We start from the raw sequence: 20333 nt of genomic DNA, 5'->3' as shown, positions 1-20333 counted from the left end.
AATGGAGTACTGCCGCCATCCACAAACAGAGCTATAGTGATACCACTATTAAAATCAGACGTCTCGCCACTGATGTGCGATCCTACCGTCCCTTATCCAGGCTAAACATGGACTATAAAATACACCTGGATCCTGGCCACACAGCTTCTACCTCATATGCAAACACTGATTCACTTAGATCAGACAGGGTTTATCCCTCATTGTAGACCTGCCATTAACATCAGACGACTGATTACGATAATACAGTCTAAGTCCCTGAATTTATGAAAGGCAGCGATCATAGCAGTAGACATCGAAAAGGCCTTTGAAAGTCTTCGGTGGAATTCTCTGGAACATATAATGATGTGAATGGGCCTGGGCTTCATTAAGTAGATAAAACTGTTATACACGGCAGCCATGGCACACGTTTGTCTCAGAGTCATATGAGGTCGGCAGGGACACCAGACAAGGCTGTCCTCTGTCGCTCAGTTATTTGCCATAGCGATGGAACCACTGGCGCAAGCGACTAGAACAGGCATATACTATTAGGGACTATGCATTGAGGGCCAAACTCATCAAATCACGCTATTTGCGGATGATATGATACTCTTTTTAAACGATACAGAAACAGAACTGCCGGGAGCAATGGCCTTCCTGGAGAAATTTGGAGACTTGTCAGGATTACGCATCAACTGGCAGAAGTCTCACATTTTTCCCTTGAGGGATGGGACACCAAGGGTGAGGAACACACAAGGGTTTGAGTGGACTTCATCCACCTTCCAATATCTGGGAGTACACATTTATCACAAACTTGAGGATCTATTAGAGGGGAATGTGAACCAAGCGATCCGGAAGTTGCGGACAGATGTACAGTTCTAAAAGACACTTCCCTTGTCAGTGGCAGGAAGAATAGCGCTGGTAAAAATGGTAGCTCTGCCTACATTAATATACTATTTCTCGACACTGCCTTTACTCATCCATTATTTTGGGATATCAACTCCATTCTGAACAGTTTTATTTGGGGGGTGGGGATACATAGGTTAGCACTAAATAAACTCCAAAGACCCATAACAGAAGGGGGGATGGCAGCACCAGATGTTGAAATATACTATTTGGCATGCCAACTACAGTGATTGGAGAAGGCAATACATACTGCACAGTCGGACTGGAACATTGGCCATCACACAGAGCACTCAGTTAAAGACCTCCTAGGGATCCTATTGAACCCCAGAGGGCAATGCACATTACATCTGTCAGACTTACACGTATTACGCAACCGCTGGATGCGCAGTTTGCAGCACACAAGAACCAACTCATCATACACACCGAACATGCCATTGTGCTGCCTAACTACACATTTCAAAATTAGCTGCATACAACATCATTACAATGGGGGAATCTGTTAGGTAATGGGGAACTGCTGACCTTTAACGCCCTAATGCAACAATGTGATGTTCCCCCCCGGGTTGTTCCTTACACACAGATCACTAATAGCACTCATACAGCGGCACTGGATACGGGGACTGTGTGAACCTCCCACTCACACAGGATGTCAGGCTATCTGTACAATAGGGGGAGATAGGAAAGTTGTATCTACTCTTTACAGAGCATTGCATAAAGACACTAGACTCCCTCTTGATAAGCTACGAATGATATGGCAAGAGGACATTAGGACGCCCATAGACAAACTAGAATGGGAAAAAATCACAGCACTTATATTCACAATATCTAGAAATGCTTGTTTCAAACTGATCAATCTCTACGTATTTCACAGAGCATACCTCACCCCTATAAGAGAGCAAAGATGTTCAACACTAAGAATGATAACTGCCCCCGCTGCTCTGAATCAGACGCAGATCTCGTTCATATGTTCTGGAGCTGCGCGAGGCTGGAGCACTACTGGGAAGGGGTGCTACAAAGCATAACCACGGTAACGGACAGGAGGCTTCAGACCTCACCAATGGCAGCCCTACTGGGGGGATTTCCCTGCCCCCACACACAAATAATTCTGACTAAGTATATTGACCTGGCATTGGTACTGGCCAAAAGGGAAGTCACGCTACACTGGAAAAATCCAGGGGGACCACATTTACAAAGATCGCAGGACACATTAATAAAATGGGCAGAGGCAGAAGGGAGGGTCTTACACCAAGAGGCAGTGCTGGGGTGTGGATCTGTAGAAACGGCACAGAAATGGGACTATTTGTTAGATTGCCTTAAGGACCCGAACATAGAGATGAGGGATCAAGCCCCATCATCCGATGACACAGACAGCAACGAAGAACACAGCCAGCAAAATGCTGCTAGACGCTGACTTTGATCTAAACCTGTTGATAAGACAGACACTGCTAGAATAAGAGTGGAAGCCTGGAGATTGGGAGCAGGTACAGGAGGAGGGGAATAAGGAGGGGTAGTTTAATCAGGATGTTGATTATGCCTGTATTTGTTGTCAACAAAAACCAATACAAATATTTCAAAAAAGAAAAAAGATTGGATGGATCCCACAAACAAGTCACTCACAGGTTGCATTATCTGAAACGTAATTATATCATTATATTATTACACTTGTGAGTATACAAGTCATATATACAAAAATCGAATTTTGTTACATGCAAACTGAGAAAAAGAGCTTCAGGGTCCTGAAGAACTGGAAACTGAACCACAAAAATGTGAACGTTGAACCTCAAACTCAGGTGAGGAGTTCATCCTACTTCTTTCCATAAGGGCTGTAAAAAACAAACCATTTGCACATTTTCTTTCAAAGATTCCTTATTGTGAAGCCACACACTACTAGTCCATGTGTCTTCAACTCCCGTTGAAGTGTGGAATTAAGAATAGTAAAAGTATACTCACCTATTTATACTTACCTTCATGTTATTATGGAGGTAGATATTTTGGGCACAATATTTTGGCAGGACAATATTAAAAACTTGATATTCTGGTAGAATAACTCCACCTGAAATGTTCGAGTGAGGGAACCATTAAAAGTAGGCTGAAATCCCTACTGACCAAGTGACAGGATTTTCTGGCCCCATCAGGATTTTGCGATTTTAAGCAAACGCCATAGACTGGGTATAAAATACTGAAACATCCGGAAAGTTTGGAAATCCTCTTTACCTCATGTCGTTCTCTAAAGTACCATAATCAGAGGTGTTTCTACCTTCACACCTATCAATAAATCTGAGGGGAAATACCAGGGAGAGAAACAGTGACTTGTAATGTCCACCCCCCTGTTGTCCTCAATTATTGTAGGTGACGTTGAGCCATAAAATGCACTGTTGGCTACTATTAGCCTCAAATTTTCCTTTAGGAAGAAATATGGCGGTCATTATGACCGCGGTGGGCGGCGGTCGCCGCCCGCCATGCGGTCACCGCCAAATGGCCGCTCCGCGGTCAGGAGACCGCGGATGCCATTCTGGCTTTCCCGCTGGGCCGGCGGGCGACCGCCAAAAGGCCGCCCGCCGGCCCAGCGGGAAAGCCCCTGCAGCATAGAAGCCGGCTCCGAATGGAGCCGGCGGTGTTGCAGGGGTGCGACGGGTGCAGTAGCACCCGTCGCGATTTTCACTGTCTGCAAAGCAGACAGTGAAAATATTCATGGGGCCCTGTTAGGGGGCCCCACGACACCCGTTCCCGCCATCCTGGTTCTGGCGGTGTAAACCGCCAGAAACAGGCTGGCGGGAAGGGGGTCGGAATCCCCATGGCGGCGCTGGAGGATTCCCTGGGCCAGGGGAAAACCGGCGGGAAACCGCCGGTTCCCCTTTTCTGACCGCGGCTTTACCGCCGCGGTCAGAATGGCCCTGGAAGCACCGCCAGCCTGTTGGCGGTGCTTCCGTGGTCCCCGGCCCTGGCAGTCATGGACCGCCAGGGTCGGAATGACCCCCTATGTGCTGTAAGGTCCTAGGTCTATGTGGACTAGATGTTCCACTACAGGTTCTTTCTTTGAATTCTGGGACTTGTAGACATTTTTATTCCCTCCTAAAACCAGGACGACAAATAGTCCCATGCACCCTTTGGCTTGTTATTACATGGGTCAAGACTGACAATATGCTAGAAAAAACTTGGAGAATAATTCCACATTCTGTCCTCAACTTTACAAGTTCTAAGGCAGAAGCCCCATTTCCTTGAATGGAAAGATGGCACATTCCAGGTTTTAGCTCCCCTTCACTAAAAATGTCTCTAGTCCCTAAAGGTGGATGAGCTTGGCTGAGCCTCAAGTCGGGCTCTGGCTCAGCTCGAGGTCCAGTTGGAACATGAATCCCAAAACAAGCCAAGTTTTTAAGTAGCTACTGCCTGCTGTCCTCCATCTACCCAGGGTCAGACGTTAAAGCCAGAGCTGCAGACATTCGAACAGGGGAACAGGGTTTGAGTCTCAGTATTGGCTCAACGTTCAGTAATTCAGTAATTCTGATCTAATTGCTTAATCTCCCTGACCTGTGACCTTGTCTAATGTAACCAGTGCACCACCTAAAGCACTCAAATACGTTTGGGTCAAGTTCTCACTATACAAAAACTGCAGTAAAATGTACAAAGACATGAAAACAAAGCATTAACATAAAAAGGAGAGACAAATAGTTACCTTGAGGTTCACACCAATAACCAGAGTGTCTGTGTCTCATTTATGTGCAGTGCTCTGCAGAGACCCTGCTGTGCAACGCAACAAATTGGCGATGAGGGAAGTGGAAGTGACTTATCATGTGTTTGCAGCTCAGCGCCATCGCACTTACCTTCTCCCCCGGCTGGGATGTGTGCCTATCTCTCTGCGGCACATCACTGGACCACATCGGCAGCTCTGCTGATTTTGGGCAGACGGCCCACTGCGGTTTTCCTCTGCAGTTGGGAGGTGATGATGGGACATGATCCAGCAGCCACCTATGCCCCTGCAAACGTGCAGAACAACCATGTGATATGAAGCAACGTTGGAGAATCCAGGCTTTGGTCTCTTTTCATGATACATGCCTGGTGAACGGAATCTGTGGCCCGCCCCTTTTCTGCATGTTAAGGACAATTACCCTGCTCCCGGGGAGCGCAGTACTATCGGCCTAAGCAGGAAAATTGGGGGATTTACCAAGACCACCATCCGGAGCTCCAGCAGCTCAGAACTTATATTATTACTATCCTACGTTTCATAACACTAATCCTACAGTTGTGGGAGAATGACTGTGAGCAGGCGCTGGGTCCAAAATCTGTTTCAAAATGTTTTTTCTTTTCAAAAGATAAATAATAAAAAGAGAAAGAGGTACAACAACCATATTCTACCAATCTCCCTGGTGCAAACCTAAACTCATGCAAAGAGACAAACAGAGATCATTCAAACACATAAGCATAGAGACATGAGAAAGGAAAGCCTGTCCCCACAGCCTCGGACGTCACAGCTCCAGTCTGACATACCCCTCCCAACCACGGTCTCACCATTTTGGACATAAAATGGCGTCCATCCCAGCTCTTGAGCCTTTCATTGTCGAGGGCCCTACATCAGCATAGGTGGCTCGTTGGAAAGGCTGAGAAGAGAGACTGGAGAACTACTTTGCAGCGGTAGCTGTGGATAATGACAGACATCGCCCTTTGCTCTTGCATCTCGGTGGTGCCACTATTCACAAACTAAGGGAGTCGGTGGTCGAAGAAGGCCCACCCTACACTTACCAGTCCCTAAAAGGGGCCCTCCTGGCACATTTTGAACCCCTTCTGATTCCGGACTATGAGTGATTCCTCCTGTGACAGGCCAGGCAGCTCCCAGAAGAATCTGTTGACACTTTCTATGCAAGGCTTGAGGAACTCGCAGGCACCTGCACACTGCTGGATGTGGATGATGAAATCCATGTGCAGTTCATACTAGGCTGTGCCTCAGTGAAGCTGAAAGAAAATATACTGCAGGTGCTGGGGATGTCCATGGCCAATATTCTCACGATAGGCCGATTGAAAAAGCTGTCCAAAGTGCGTGCTGCAGGGCTACAGCGCCCAGTCAAAGTGGAACCTGTGAATGCAGTCATATCTGCAGTGACAGACAAGAACAAGGCTCATCAAAAGCCCGCTGCAAGTCCACGAACGTACTACCTGTGTGAAGGGCTATATTCTCATCAAGGGCTGTGTCTGGCCCACGGCAAGAAATGCTCTAATTGCAGCAAAATGAACTACTTCACTAAGGTATGTCAGTCGTCTGCACATCCAAAACAACAGCGACCCAAACCGATCAACCTAGCACAATCCATGGTGGCTATGGGGGAGGAAGACGATGTAAGGAATCCCCAAGGTGCCTCCTGCATTATCTGTCAGCATCTCCAGGGATTAGGGTTAAATCATATCTCTGTTCTTGGTTAAACCTTCATGTTTCTAAGTAAACATAATGTGCTTTGTTACACAATTGGTTTAATCAATGTTTGTTTTTACCAATGCTTGTTTGCTAATGTGAGCAGGTGTAGACATGTGCTTCTAATTGGGTGTGGTGTAGACATGTGCTTCTAATTGGGTGTGGTGACTCATCCACATGTGGAAACTCAACTGCTTTCGTGATTGGCTATAAATAGCAGAGTGAAGTGTGCCTCCCTGCTTGGCTTTGTTTTGCTTCCTGATCTCAGCATCTGATTTGGCAGTCCAGCCCCTGCTGTCATCCTCGTATTCAGGACTCTTGAGGCAATTCCTTTCTTCGTTCCTGTACCAGCTGACACCAGGCATCCCTCCAGCACTTCAGAAAAGACTGGAGCTAAGTGACTAGTATTCTCCAGGGAGTTTGTTCTTTGAGCGCCGTGCTTTCCTAGAACAGCTGGTGTATTTCAGACCTCGTATTTTAGCAGAGTGCTTATCTTGAAGAGACAAATGCATTTCTGAACATTCTACATCATTATTGTAGTTGCTTGCCTAAATGTGCTTCAGGAAATCTGTTTGAGCTCAAGTACTACAAAAAGTGTAATTTTAAAAGAGCATTTACGTGACTTTTCTTTCTCTAATAGCCTAACTCTTGGATTTAAATTGTGTCATTCATGCCTGTGTTTCAGGTTTGAGGAATTTGCTTTTTAAAGGGTTTTTCACACACAGAGAGAAACCAAACCAAACTGTGCCACCCTGTTGGAACCCAGAGTGGACATTTGTATTTTTTGGATTGTTTTTGTTCCTTTTAGTTTAACCCTATGCGTGCAGGAAAGTTATATGTGATATAATTAATGCCCTTGTTTGTCTTTCTTGTGCATGGTAAGTGCAACCACAGTCCTAATTGTAGTGTGCAACAGTGAATCTGTGTGAAGCCAGCCCTAGTGTCGCATACTTATTGTTATGGTTCTCAGTTTGGGTTTTTGGTAATGCAGTGTTAGTAATTGTGCCAACAGTTATTATTATCCAAGAAAAGTGCTGGAGCATCCCGGTGTTCTTCTACCGCTCCCGTGCCAATATCAGTAAGAGAGATTCGGTTTCAAGGAAGTTGAGTGCACTAACACTACTATCACCCTGTCAATATTGACCTGCCCCCCAAAGTTACACGGTGCCTGGCTGGACTGGCAAGACGTGGCAGTGTTTTGTCTCTTTCTCTTCCACTCCCCCTTTCCTTTTGGGACACCTGCCATGGATTCTGTGTCCACCAGGAAGGGCCGAGAGGTGTTCCAGGAGGTCTGGGGGCATACCATCACCACTGAAGACATCCTGCTTTTCAGGTGAGTGGCCCCATCTCGACAGACGACATGGACAACAACAACGAAAACCAAAGGAACAGTCCACTTTGTGCACAGCATGCAGCCAGGAGGATACCCCCACTGACGCAATCCAAAGTGTAACATACTTTTCTCAGGCCACCAGGTTCCCACTCTAATTGACACAGGGGTATCTGTTAACATTCTGGCGCAATCAGTATTAGAAACCATTCCCCTCCAGCCACTCTTGTGCCCCACCACTCAAGTTTACTCTTTTGGGTCTTCTACACCTTTATCCCTGGCAGGGGTTTTCATGACGAACATCTCACACGAAGGGCAGTCCACGCGCACCAAAGTGTATGTGACCCCGGAGGGTCAGCGATGCTACTGAGTTGCAGGACAGCAGAGCAACTCAATCTCATATCTTTTGTTTTCAGTGTTCAGCTTAGGGGCGTTGATGGCCTCCTGGCTGAGTTTGCACAGCCTTTTGAAAGGATTGGCTGTTTGGGAAATCGCCTGATTCACCAAAACATTGATGACTCAATTCAGCCAGTAACACTGAAGCATCGTCAGGTGGCTTTCCACCTGCGCCCGAAAGTAGAAGCTGAGCTGAGGAAGCTGGAGCAAGCAGACATTATTGAACAGTTTGAGGGCCCCACATCCTAGGTGTTCCCGATTGTTATAGCTCATAAACCCAAACAACTAGGCGAGGCCAGAATCTGTGTAGACATACGCCTCCCCAACTTGGCCATCAAGAAGGAGCAGCATTTAACATCCAAGGTGGATGACATTGTCGCCGAGGTGAGCGGATCGAAATGGTTCTCCAAGATGGATCTGCGAGCTGGGTACCATCAACTGCTATTAGCTCCAGAGTCCCAGGCAATTACAACCTTCTCCACTCATGTAGGCCTATGGAGGTACAAGCGCCTCAGTTTCGGGATCTCAAGTGTGGCAGAGGACTTTCAGGACACCATTAGGGGGGTGCTAGCTGGCCTTCCAGGAGTTAACAATGTCAGCGATGACATACTGGTACACGCACCCACCACTGAATTAGACCTGGACAGTCTAAGGCAACCTTCAAGCGACTCCAAGAGGGTGGTCTCACTCTACATTGAGAAAAGTGTGCCTTCCTGCAGAAGGAGATTGCATTTTTTGGCAATTGATTCTCAGGAGAGGGAGTCATGCCTGATCCAGCAAAGGTGCAGGACATTCAGTCAGTGTTTGCCCACACCAATGTCTCTGGTGTCTGCAGCTATTTGGGGATGGTCACCTATTGTGGCCACTTCATAAAGATTCTCACCTCTTTGACGGCCTGATTGACAGAACTAACTAAATCTAACACCATGTGGGAGTCGGCCCCGATCAGGAAGCATCATTCAGACCCACCAAAATGGCTTTATCTGAACACACCATGCTGGTCTATTTTGACGCCAACAAGGAGTCAGAACTGTTGGCCAATGTGAGTCCCATTGGTCTAGGGGCTGTCTTGTCTCAGAAACAAAGCAATAGTGAGTGGGCTCCCATGGCCTATGCTGAACAACGATATTCTCACATCGAGAAGGACCCCATTGCTGTTCACTAGGGCTATCGTCACTTTCATTTGTACCTTTATGGTCAGCCATTCACCACTCACACTGACCATAAGCAGCTTAATCCCCTTTTTAATGGTTCCTCATCTAAACCACCTCCCAGGATTGAGAAGTGGATCCTACAACTGCAAGATTACTGCTTCTCAGTGGTCTATCAACCTGGGTCCCAAAATCCTGCGGACTATTTGTCTCGACATGCGAGACCAGCCACTCTGCGTGAGGCTTCTGATGCTGACGAGTTAGAGGAATACCTGCGTTCAGTGGTGAAGCGATCACAGCCTCTCCCCATTTCTCTGAATGAGATTAAAACAGCAACTGCAGAAGACAAGTGTCTTTAGTTTAAGATCTCTGCCCTGGCTTCAGAAAGCTGGCACCAACTTCTCCACAATGTGTCTCAGAAGACTGCGAATGCTCCTCTGACTCTTTCTTTGTTAGACAAGGCCAGGGACAAGTTAACTGGGTTGCTGGAGGGATGTCTTCTGAGAGGTCCACGGTTGGTGATTCCGTTTTCCCTACAGAAGCAGGTAGTGGAACTGGTCCATTGTTCACATCATAGGGTGGTCAAGACAAAATCCAGACTCCGGAGTAAGGTGTGGTTCCCAGGACTGGATGATCAGGTTGAGCATGCAGTGCGCCAATGCTCGATGTGCCTGGCAGTTGGTATGGCTGAACCTCCCCCGCCGGTAATCACTGAAACAATCCCCTCCATACACTAGTTCAGAGCCAGTGCCAACTTTGGAAGTCTGCCTGATGGTTGCCACATGCTTTTAGTGATCGATGATTTCTCAAAATATCCAGAAGTAGAAATTATGGACTCCATTACGGCCCGCAGACTTTTCCCCGGCTGGAGAAAGTAATGGCCACTCATGGACTACTTAGTGAACTCCGAACTGACAATGGGCCCCCTTTCTCCAGTCAGGAATTTGCAGAGTATTTTATGTCTCGAGGAATTGCTCATAGAAAAATCACCTCTCTATGGCCTCAGGCCAGTGGAGAAGCAGAAAGATTAATGAGAACACTGGCCAAAGTTATAAGAATTGCTGTGGCCCACAATCAGAGCATAGACCGTCTCACTCCTCATGCAACCACTGGAATACCACCTAGCACTTTATGCATGAATCGGAAGATGGGGGATACCATTCCTCACATGAGGGAATCTTCCAGGGTCATTGACCAAGCAGCCGAAGCTTTGTCGAAAAGAGGGAACCTACATGATTGCATGTCAAGGAAGAGGTGAGACAATATTTAATTGTGCATGTAAAGCAACACTGTGGAAATCTATAACAAATGCTAGAACGGACATGCTGCACATTGTCCTTGCAGATGACTCGTCCCTGCTGCTGCAGGATCTGAAAAATTGGGGGAAGCAGAACCACAACCACAGTCAGACTCAAATACCAGTGAGTCCTACAGTATTGTACCGATTAGACGCAGGGCAAGGGTGTTATCACTGCCAGAGTACAACCTGGACTCAGATGAGATGCCAGAACACGAACCCACACCACTACCAGACGTCAGTCCCACAGTAAGACAGCAGTACCTGCAACAGCGCCAGCGTCAGTCAACTCCCCTCAGGAGGTGCCACGATGCAGGCAGACAGGGCACAGAAGAAGGAGTGGGGTCACCAATCTTTGGTGGCCTGGAAGCTTCCATGCTGAAGGTGCAGCGCCTGCAATGCAAACATTTGAAGTCACTGCACAGACAGTTTGTGTCTCACAATAGCAATATGGGGTTACAAAACAAGCACTTGGAGACCCTGATTGAGGAACAGCAAAGAGTTGCTGCTGAAAACACCAAGGAGTTGACACAGGCCATGGGGGAACTATGCACTGAGATACGGCAGGAGTGCATCAGCCAGCGCAGGCGCTATCACCAATATTTGGCAAAGTTTGATAGTTTCTGTAGATCAGTCAATCGGCTTGCAAGTTTAACAGCCCAGATATCACGGCGTGCCATTGCCACATAGGTGGCGATGGCACATTGCAGGGGGGACATTGCACAGGGACTGGTGCAAATTACCAACATAGTGGATGCCATGCAAACAGCGCGCAGTGCCACAATCAGCAAACTGGGTGTTGGTGATAGTGAGGAGCCCTCTAGCCTCAGCAGTCTGACAGTCACTGTGATTGATCCGAGGCGTTACAGTGCCAGACACAGTACTGCAGGTGAACCTGCTACTAGAGGTGCCAGTGAGGGCACTGAGCACTCAAGTGGAGTGCATGGACGTAAGAAGTGATGTTGAGGGCTACAGGGGACCACCTCAACATGTAGAAATAAAGTCATGCTATGATGCTAATAGTGTGATACTGTTAATAGTTCATGTCTGCCCATTGTGAATAGCTGTGTCCTAATGACACATTGTTTACTTGAAGTCAAGGTAATAAAGATGCTAACTACTGAAATACATATTATTTAAGTGGATTTGTCATTACTTATATTAAAAATGGTTGCGTGTGATGTCTGCACGTCTTTGCCTACCTTCTGCTGCACTTGTCCTGTCTGTTGGTAGAAGAGGTGGTGAGGGATCATCATCCCCATCTGAGTTTGGCTCCGTGAGTTACACTGGTATGCCCCTGGTGGTTGCTATGTTGTGCAGGATGCCACATGTGGCCACAAATGTGCATGTTGTCTCAGGGCTGTACTGTAGTGCACCTCCACTACTATGGATGCACCTGAAACGGCTCTTCAGCAGCCCAAAAGTCCGCTCCACCACATTGCGGGTAGCCCTATGTGCAGCATTGTACCTCCTCTCTGCTGGAGTGACGGGGCTGAGGTAGGGTGTTAGCATATAGCTGCGCACTGCGTAGGCACTGTCTCCTGAATGCACAGAGAGTAAAATGAGTAAATTTGCTGTCTGACGTCATGCTTACATCAATGCATTATTCTGAACTATCAAATTACCTAGTAGATATCCTTCCCTAAAATCCCCAGCTAGCAGTCTTGTGTGTATCCCGCTGTGGCGAAAGATGTAGGAGTCATGTGTGCTCCCTGGGTATCTGGCAACGAGATTGGTAATGATGTAGGAGGCATTGCATATCACCTGTATGTTCATAGAATGATGGTTTTTACGGTTGTGATACAAATACTCGGTGGCCGATGGTGGACAGATTGCTACATGTGTCCCATCAATGGCACCTAGGACATGTGGGAACTGTGCTATCTGGTCAAAATTAACTTTAGTTTGTTGTAGTGCCTCTGGGGTGTTGGGAAATCTTATGTACAGTTGTATTCTGCTCAGCATGGCATTGAGAAATGTGTTGAAAAATCTAGAGAGGGCTATCTGTGATATCCCTCCAGCTTCTGCTATGCTCACTTGATAGCTCCCTGAGGCTAGTAGGTGCAGGGAGCATAATACCTGCACATGGGTGGGTATGCTATTGGTCCTGTGTGTTGTGCGCTGCAGCATGGGTTGTAGCTCAGCTATCAGGTCAAGTATCATGGCTGAGCTTAACCTGTTCTTATCATAAATTTCCTCCTCAGTCTGCTCAAAAAGGGTTATGCACACTCTGAAAATGCGCTCCTGTCTCCTTCTCTCTCTCCTCAAACCTGCCAAGATCCTCATTCTCCTCGCCATGACGTAGAGTGTAGCCATTGTGGAAGAGGGGCTGAGGCATTCTGGGCCTCTTTATATAGGTTGCAATTACCACCTGGTTTCAGTTCTCGGTAAATTGCATGTGCAAACGGCCATTCTGCGATTAATCGCAATTTGCGATTTTTTGCTACATCGCATTGCGAATCTGTTTTTGCGTGTCGCAATCTGCATCTCGCAAATAGCGCCACGATTTAGGAGATCGCTATCTGCGATTCGCTATTCTGTATCGCAATTAGCTTTTTGCAAAAAGCGATTTGGTAAATCATATCGCTGTTGGCTAATTCGTTTCTCATTAGCAAAAAATTACAATTTTTGCAATTTCTTGTTTTCACACTGCAAATGCCTTTCATACATCGTAAAACACATTTTTGCATTCACAAACGGACATTCACACCGTTTGCGAATGCAAAAACGCTTGATACATCTGGCCCTTTGTCCCTATACCTGAATGTACCGAGTTTTTCCCCAACTCATCCTCAGTGTCCACTGTTTGCAATTTTGTTGTGTGTGTTTGTTATTTATGTCAGGATAAAGGAGGAATGTTGTAAGAATGGAACAGCCCACCTGTTTCCTCACGACAGGGGGATTGTAGTAGTGTGCCCCGTGCTTCTGGACCTAATGACAAGATCCGTGACGTGAGCGGGTGCTGGGAGGGTTAATAAAAGGTGCCGGGAAGGTATCCTCGAAGCTCACACTAATAACCAGAGTGTTGGTGTCTCATTTATGCGTCCGCTGCGCAACGCAACAACCCACCTCTACTAGGACCTCCTATGGGGGAGCCACATGATAGCAGTACAACACACACCAGCTGAAATTTTAAAATATGGCATTTGAAAAAACTTAAAACCACCACTGAAAAGGTCAGGCGAGAAAAAAAAATACAAAGTGAGGCTCATTTTTACAACCACAAAAAAATGCTGCCTAACAGGAACAGCGACATTGCAAGCAATATTTCCTGTGGGCACACACGCCACGTCTGCGTGGCGAAGTGGCAATATCATATGTACTTTGAAAGAATGAGCTTTTGCGCGCAGAACGTGGCATTTGGTTTCATTTTCGTACTTCAGGGGCATTCGTGAGCACTTGTTTCCGTAGAAGGGCTCAGCTCATGTCTGTATACTTGGCAGAGGCCTTTGCCCTGTGTGTAATTAAGCAGAACTAACAGCTGCGGCCCTGCAGGTGTGGAGGATTCCGAGAGTTTTATTTTTCTTCTGTTTACTTGAACGCAATTGCCAACGAAACGAGACTGTAAATGCACATGCGACAGTCAGCTCCACAGTCGGCGATAAAGCATATGTTATCTCTCCTTCTGCCCGTTGCAGGTTCTCCGAGGCCCTCCTGCGTCCCCTGGCTGCCCTGGGTGGCACGCAGCCAGCAAGGGAGATGAGTTTCCCGAGGCAACCGGGTACAGCTTGGTCCCTCGCCGGACTGGAACATTTGGAAGCCAAGGGGGCCATGAAGGAGCTGAACGAGCGGCTGGCTGGGTATATCGCTCATTTGGGAAAGCTGGAGGAGGCTAACCTGGAGCTGGAAAGGAAGATTCTGCAACAGCTCGAAAAGGAAGATCCAAAGTCCGCTGACTGGAGTCAGAAAGAACAAGTGTGCCGGGATCTCGTGCGTTCGGTGAGTGGTGTAACCCTGCTGTTCATAAAATGGCTTCTCTCCATTGATGGGTCTTGTTTACACACCTAGTATAGGCGGAGTGTTTACATACGTGATGCCAGACTGGTAGGAGGAGGCGGCAGCCCAACCAGGATATGTCAACCACTGGGTAGATTACAGAATGCTCCCTCCATATACCATACATAAATAAAGTAAAATCTGAAGTACTGAATCCATGTGTGCTTCCATATAGTGTAGCATCTAATAGAGAGCTTTGCACTGTTTAGATTTTGGTGCTGTTAGAAATGGGGTTCTGGTTGGCTAGAGTATGCACCTAATCCAGGCAGAACCCTTCCCCTCTAGTCAGGGCGAGGGGGTTACACACCCAGGATAACCCCTGCTCACCCCATTGGTGTCTAGGCACGAGCAGTCAGGCCTAACCTGGAGGCAATGTGTAAAGCGTTTGCATAACAAATACGTGATGCAATAAATACACCACAAAGGAAACACAATTCCAAGTTATATAAAAAAAAATTGTGTTGTACACAACATCACTAGACCAAACACAACATGTCGGTAATACCCTGCTACCCAAGCAACTGTCAGAACATTGCAAAGTACTGTGACTCAGCAAAAACCAGCAGTAGTCAGATAAAACACTTAGGTTACTGAATATTCTGCAACATACAACAAAGGAAACAGGGACCGGGAGTGTTCTGGTCCAGTGTACAATCTCCCAACAATAGTACTTGAATATAGGTACACTGTTCCAATAAAAATAATTAGGCCAGGAGACCTGCGATCTCAGGAGCTAGAACCCTCAAGCATCACATTGGATGGCTGGTTTCATCATTGGGAAAAGCTCCTCACCAGGCTGGCGCTGCAATGCCTAGTGGGCGCCCCAGTAAGGGGGGCTCTCAGCCAAATTGACGTGGTAGCGACTGGTGCATTCAGCTAACCGATCGTGATGCTCAAAGTCACCACCAAAAAAGTAATCAAAAAGATTAAAATTGGTTATTCATCCACTAAACACCATCATTTAATCAGTCTGAAATTAGGATGAAGACCAAGGTTAAAAAATAGGAAGGTTTGAAAGAGGAAATGAGGATTATGCTCAAGTCTTTCAAAGGTGAAAAATCTACTGGAGAGTCCTTAACATTGAAAGGGCCTCTATTCACTGGTCGACATGTTTCGCATCTGTTGGTCCAGCCGGATCCATTGACGCTTCATCAGGACCTATACAATTCAATAGTGGGAATAAGTATCGCATACAGGGATACATAAATATCCGTCACTTACATTAAAGTTAACTGGTTAACACAGGTAACCGACCCCCAGTCGAGATCAGGTTCCTTGGGTGGTGCGTTTCAGGGACACAAGGGGACAAATTTAATCCTTGGTCCAAATTGTTGGACCTATCCTCGGAAACCACTGTACAAGGGACTTACAGGTAAATTAAATGTGCCAATCATTTATGAGCCAAATAATCCAAGTTTACAAGGAAGAGCACATGTATTTTAGCACTGATTAACAGTGACAAAGTGACCAGAGTCATAACGTCAACCAAAAAGGGTCAGAAAAATTAGGAGGAGAAGGCAAAAAGCTTGGGGATTGGCCCTGTAGAAAGTGTTAGGTTCAACAGGTACAGACTGTGCTAACTGCTATTAATCTTTAGGTTCAACTGAGGCTAACATCTCATTCAATACATTTTAATATTCAGAAGGACATTGGACCTCACAAAGAGGCAGTGTATCAGCTTTACATGAAGGTTTAGTAAAGGATTAGCAAAGTTACACATTGAATCACAAAAGTAATTTTAATTCACTAGCCAATACATGACTGCATTGGTCTATATATTTCAAAGTATTTCAAAATCATGAAAGCAAAAACAAACTATTATAAAGTTGTCTCAAATAAAAAAAGAGAAAATCAGTTTACCATAAAGAAAGCATCCTACATTGCTAAGCTACAGGAAAGTCGAAGAAACTAAGAAGAAGTCAGAATGAAGGCGTGAGCAAGAAAGCCTCTGAAAAACTGAAAAAAAATCTGGTCTCAAACAACTGGAAAGCAAATTCTAAGAGTCAGGTAAAGCTTCTTCTAACAAGAGGGGAAGCGTATCTGAATCTAAGTCTACATTGCCATAGTTTAAATCTTTCTTTTCCAACATTTTGCTACACCCACATGTGATTCCCAGGAGGCGAACCACTCAGGTGTGAGGAACAGAATGGTACAGCATACATATTCGTTTCACAAGCATGAACACAATGCCAACTTTTTAAATGTCCTCCAGACTCCAGCTAACTGCAACATAATGAGATACATTCAGCTCAGAGTGTACATGGCAGGTGATCATTAACAAATAGTATAAGAATTGCGTAGAATAAACAGTCACATGGGAAAAAGAAAACAAATGATACATTGTTTGAAGTTGCTCGTACAGATTTTCTCCTGCAACAAAGAAAATAAAATACATAACAGGAAGAAACATGGTAGTTTAACACTGGTCGTCTTAAAATGTGGCCTGTATTAACTAAAAGCAGTTAAACATGGAAAACGTACACTAAATATATTTGCGTGTTGCATGTTACTACTGTTATGTGTGCAAAACGTTTAATTATGAAAAATCTTCATCACCCACAATAGGAACACTTTCACCTACAGCTAAATGAACTTAACTCCTGAAAAACTGCACACCACACACTTGAATACAGGATAAAATCTGCCTTCGGTATTTAAACAGTTATCCATCCAAGTATTTATTATTCAGCGGAAAGGAAAGGAATGATTAAGCGCCAGATATACAAAGAGTAGGAATAGCAATATCCAAATAGTGATTTTGTCTGAATCGTTATTTGGAAATAAATCGATATTCCTTATGTATGAAACTAGGTCGCATATTCACCCACCCCATCAATCAATTAATCAATAATTTGTTAAGCGCCCTACTCCATTTTTTGCATCCTAAAGGCTGGAAGTGAGGTTCGGCATGGAAGAGAAGCAGGAGAGTGTTTCAGGGTTTGGCAGCAGCGGCAACAGGAAGCTGTGTCTACATAACAACCGTTCCCTGGGAAGGGATACACAGAAGTGTTAGGTTTGAGGATCTCAAACAGTGGGACAGACAGTGCCAAATCAATTGCTACTGTCTGAATAGGGACTTAAGCACTCCAGATGCATTTTGCCCATATTTAGTTGTATTATCAAAAGAATCTTAGCAGAGCAGCAGTCATGTGCACTGACTTTCTGCACCTCTGGTGCACTGTAGTAGCACATGGGGCCACAGATGCGTGTGCAGCCCCTTTTCTAAGACAGATTGAGCTTGTGCACATGTAGAGCGATGTCTAGGGGGTGTTACCTCATATACATGGGAGCATGGCCCAATAGAAATGAGGAAACATGTTGCCCTCTGCACCTGTGCTGCATTATAGACATGGGCTCAGAGGTACAGTTGACTTCAGGAGACGCACCGAATGTGGCTCCCATAGGGGTTGCACGCAGTTGGAACGTCTTGGAAAGTAGGAAGGTGATCCTATGAACCAACCAAACATCCCCCTGTAAATGGGTGCAGCGACTTACTGCACCTGAAAACAGGAGATCTCTGCCGCCTTTCAAATGTAGAGCAGGGGCTATATTATACAAAGAGCCCAGGGGGTACAACGGGCATTTGCACCCTCTTTGCATGCCCCTGGGGCACTTTGGTATTAGAGAAGGGGCCGTAGACGCTGTATGTGCACCAGCACTCTCATCAGAAGGTGTTCCCTCATTTGCATAGGGGCGTGGCCGTTTGTGCCGCTTTTGTGTCAAAATACGACGCAAATGCAGCGCAAAAAACATATAAATCAGGGCCTATATTTTAATGTATGTATTGCTTCTTTACTGAGTGTATAGTGTAAATTTCCCAGATGACTCTGCGTCATCAGGGAAACCAAGGTTTCCTCTAGTGTTTCCTTATTAAAAGTATTGACCTGTACAAATTCAGTCCATTTGGTTTATTTGAGGTGAACTCATACTACTACTACCAGAATACCCTGGGCTGTTAGATAAAACTCCATGTCCGGATCAACATGATACTTGTGACATAGTCACCTGGTGGCCTTGGCATAGTGGACTGTAGGGTAGGAAGGAGTCTGCAAGTGCTGAGTCTGGCCTGTTGAAGGTGGAGCACTACGCTCAATACTGTTACACTTCCACACACTACAAGACGTTGTTTAATTTATAAAGTCAGTTTGTGACTTTTGATTGGCTAATAGCTGCAGATAGTGGTAAACGTTTCTAGTGTAACTTACACTGTATTCATAGAGGTTCAAAAAGTGAATTGACAGTTGTTGGACCTGGCTTTTTGACGGGGACATCCCCAAACTTTTTGCCTCCTTCCTCCTATTTTTTCTGACCTGTTGTTGTTGGCTTTTGACCTCTGGGCACTTTACCACTGCTAACCAGTGCTAAAGTGCATATGCTCTCTGGGTAAATTGTACTACTGATTGGTTTATCCATGATTGACTATTTAATTTACTTGTAAGTCCCTGGTAGAGTGCACTACATGTGCCTAGGGCAGGTAGATTAAATGCTACTAGTGGGCCTGCAGCACTGGTTGTGCCACCCACCTCAGTAGCCCCTTAACCCTGTCTCAGGCCTGCCATTGCAAGGCCTGTGTGTGCAGTTTCACTGCCACTTCGACTTGGCATTTAAAAGTACTTGCCAAGCCTAGAACTCCCCTTTTACTACATATAAGTCATCCCTAATGTGTGCCCTAGGTAACCCCTAGAGCAGGGTGCGGTGTAGGTAAAAGGCAGGACATGTACCTGTGTAGTTATATGTCCTGGTAGTGTGAAACTCCTATATTCGTTTTTACACTACTGTGAGGCCTGCTCCTTTCATAGGCTAACATTGGGGCTGCCCTCATACACTGTTGAAGTGGCAGCTGCTGATCTGAAAGGAGCAGGAAGGTCATATTTAGTATGGCCAGAATGGTAATACAAAATCCTGCTGACTAGTGAAGTCGGATTTAATATTACTATTCTAGAAATGCCACTTTTAGAAAGTGAGCATTTCTTTGCACTAAAATCTTGTTGTGCCCTTCAATCCACGTCGGGCTAGGTTTAGTTGACAGCTCCTTGTGCATTCACTCAGACACACCCCAAACACAGGGTACTCAGCCTCACTTGCATACATCTGCATTTTGAATGGGTCTTCCTGGGCTGGGAGGGTGGAGGGCCTGCCCTCACACAAAGGACTGCCACACCCCCTACTGGGACTCTGGCAGACAGGATTGAGCTGAAAGGGAACTTGGTGCATTTCTTAGAGACTCTTTGAAGTCACCCCCACTTCAAAGGCACAACTTAGTATAAAACAGGGCCTCTGCCCTACCTCATCAGACACTTGCTGGAGAAGAAACCTGAACCAGAAACGACATCCTGCCAAGAAGAACTGCCTGGCTGCTCAAAGGACTCACCTGTCTGCTTTCTACAAAGGACTGCTGTCTTGCTGTTGCCCTGCTGCCTTGCTGAACTCTTGTCTGGCTGTGAAAGTGCTCTCCAAGGGCTTGGATAGAGCTTGCCTCCTGTTCCTTGAAGTCTCAGGACCAAAAAGACTTCTTCCTTTCACTTGGACGCTCCGTGCGCCGAAAATTTCGACGCACAGCTTGTTTCGCGGTGAGGAAAACGCCGCACACCGACGCTGATCGACGCGACGCCCTCGGGACGATCGAGACTTCGACGCACAACCTCGCAAGGACAAAGCCGCCCGACTTTCCAGGAGAAATCGACGCGACGCCTACCGTGAGTGCGAAACTTTGACGCACGGCCTCGCAAGGACAACGCCGCCCGACTTCCAAGGAGAAATCGACGCGACGCCTGCCGTGAGACCAAAATTTCGACGCACGGCCTCGCAAGGACAACGCCGCCCGACTTCCAAGGAGAAATCGACGCGACGCGACGCCTACCGTGAGATCGAAACTTCGAC

The 20333-nt window shown here is 46.3% G+C and overlaps 1 protein-coding gene across 1 annotated transcript in view; it reads left to right on the top strand.

The window, feature by feature from the left end:
- Positions 1-20333, top strand: part of KRT222 (keratin 222) — a 235361-nt gene that overhangs the window by 31822 nt on the left and 183206 nt on the right. Inside the window, exon 2 of the mRNA XM_069237608.1 lies at positions 14096-14396. Within this exon, the coding sequence (XP_069093709.1) occupies positions 14157-14396 (240 nt within the window). The 5' untranslated portion in view covers positions 14096-14156. The remainder of the gene's footprint in view (positions 1-14095; positions 14397-20333) is intronic.

The sequence above is a fragment of the Pleurodeles waltl genome, chromosome 6 (assembly GCF_031143425.1).
Source record: "Pleurodeles waltl isolate 20211129_DDA chromosome 6, aPleWal1.hap1.20221129, whole genome shotgun sequence".
NCBI classification, from domain to species: Eukaryota; Metazoa; Chordata; class Amphibia; order Caudata; family Salamandridae; genus Pleurodeles; species Pleurodeles waltl.
The sequence above is the reverse complement of the archived record's forward strand: the minus strand, read 5'-3'. Positions and strand labels throughout refer to the sequence as shown.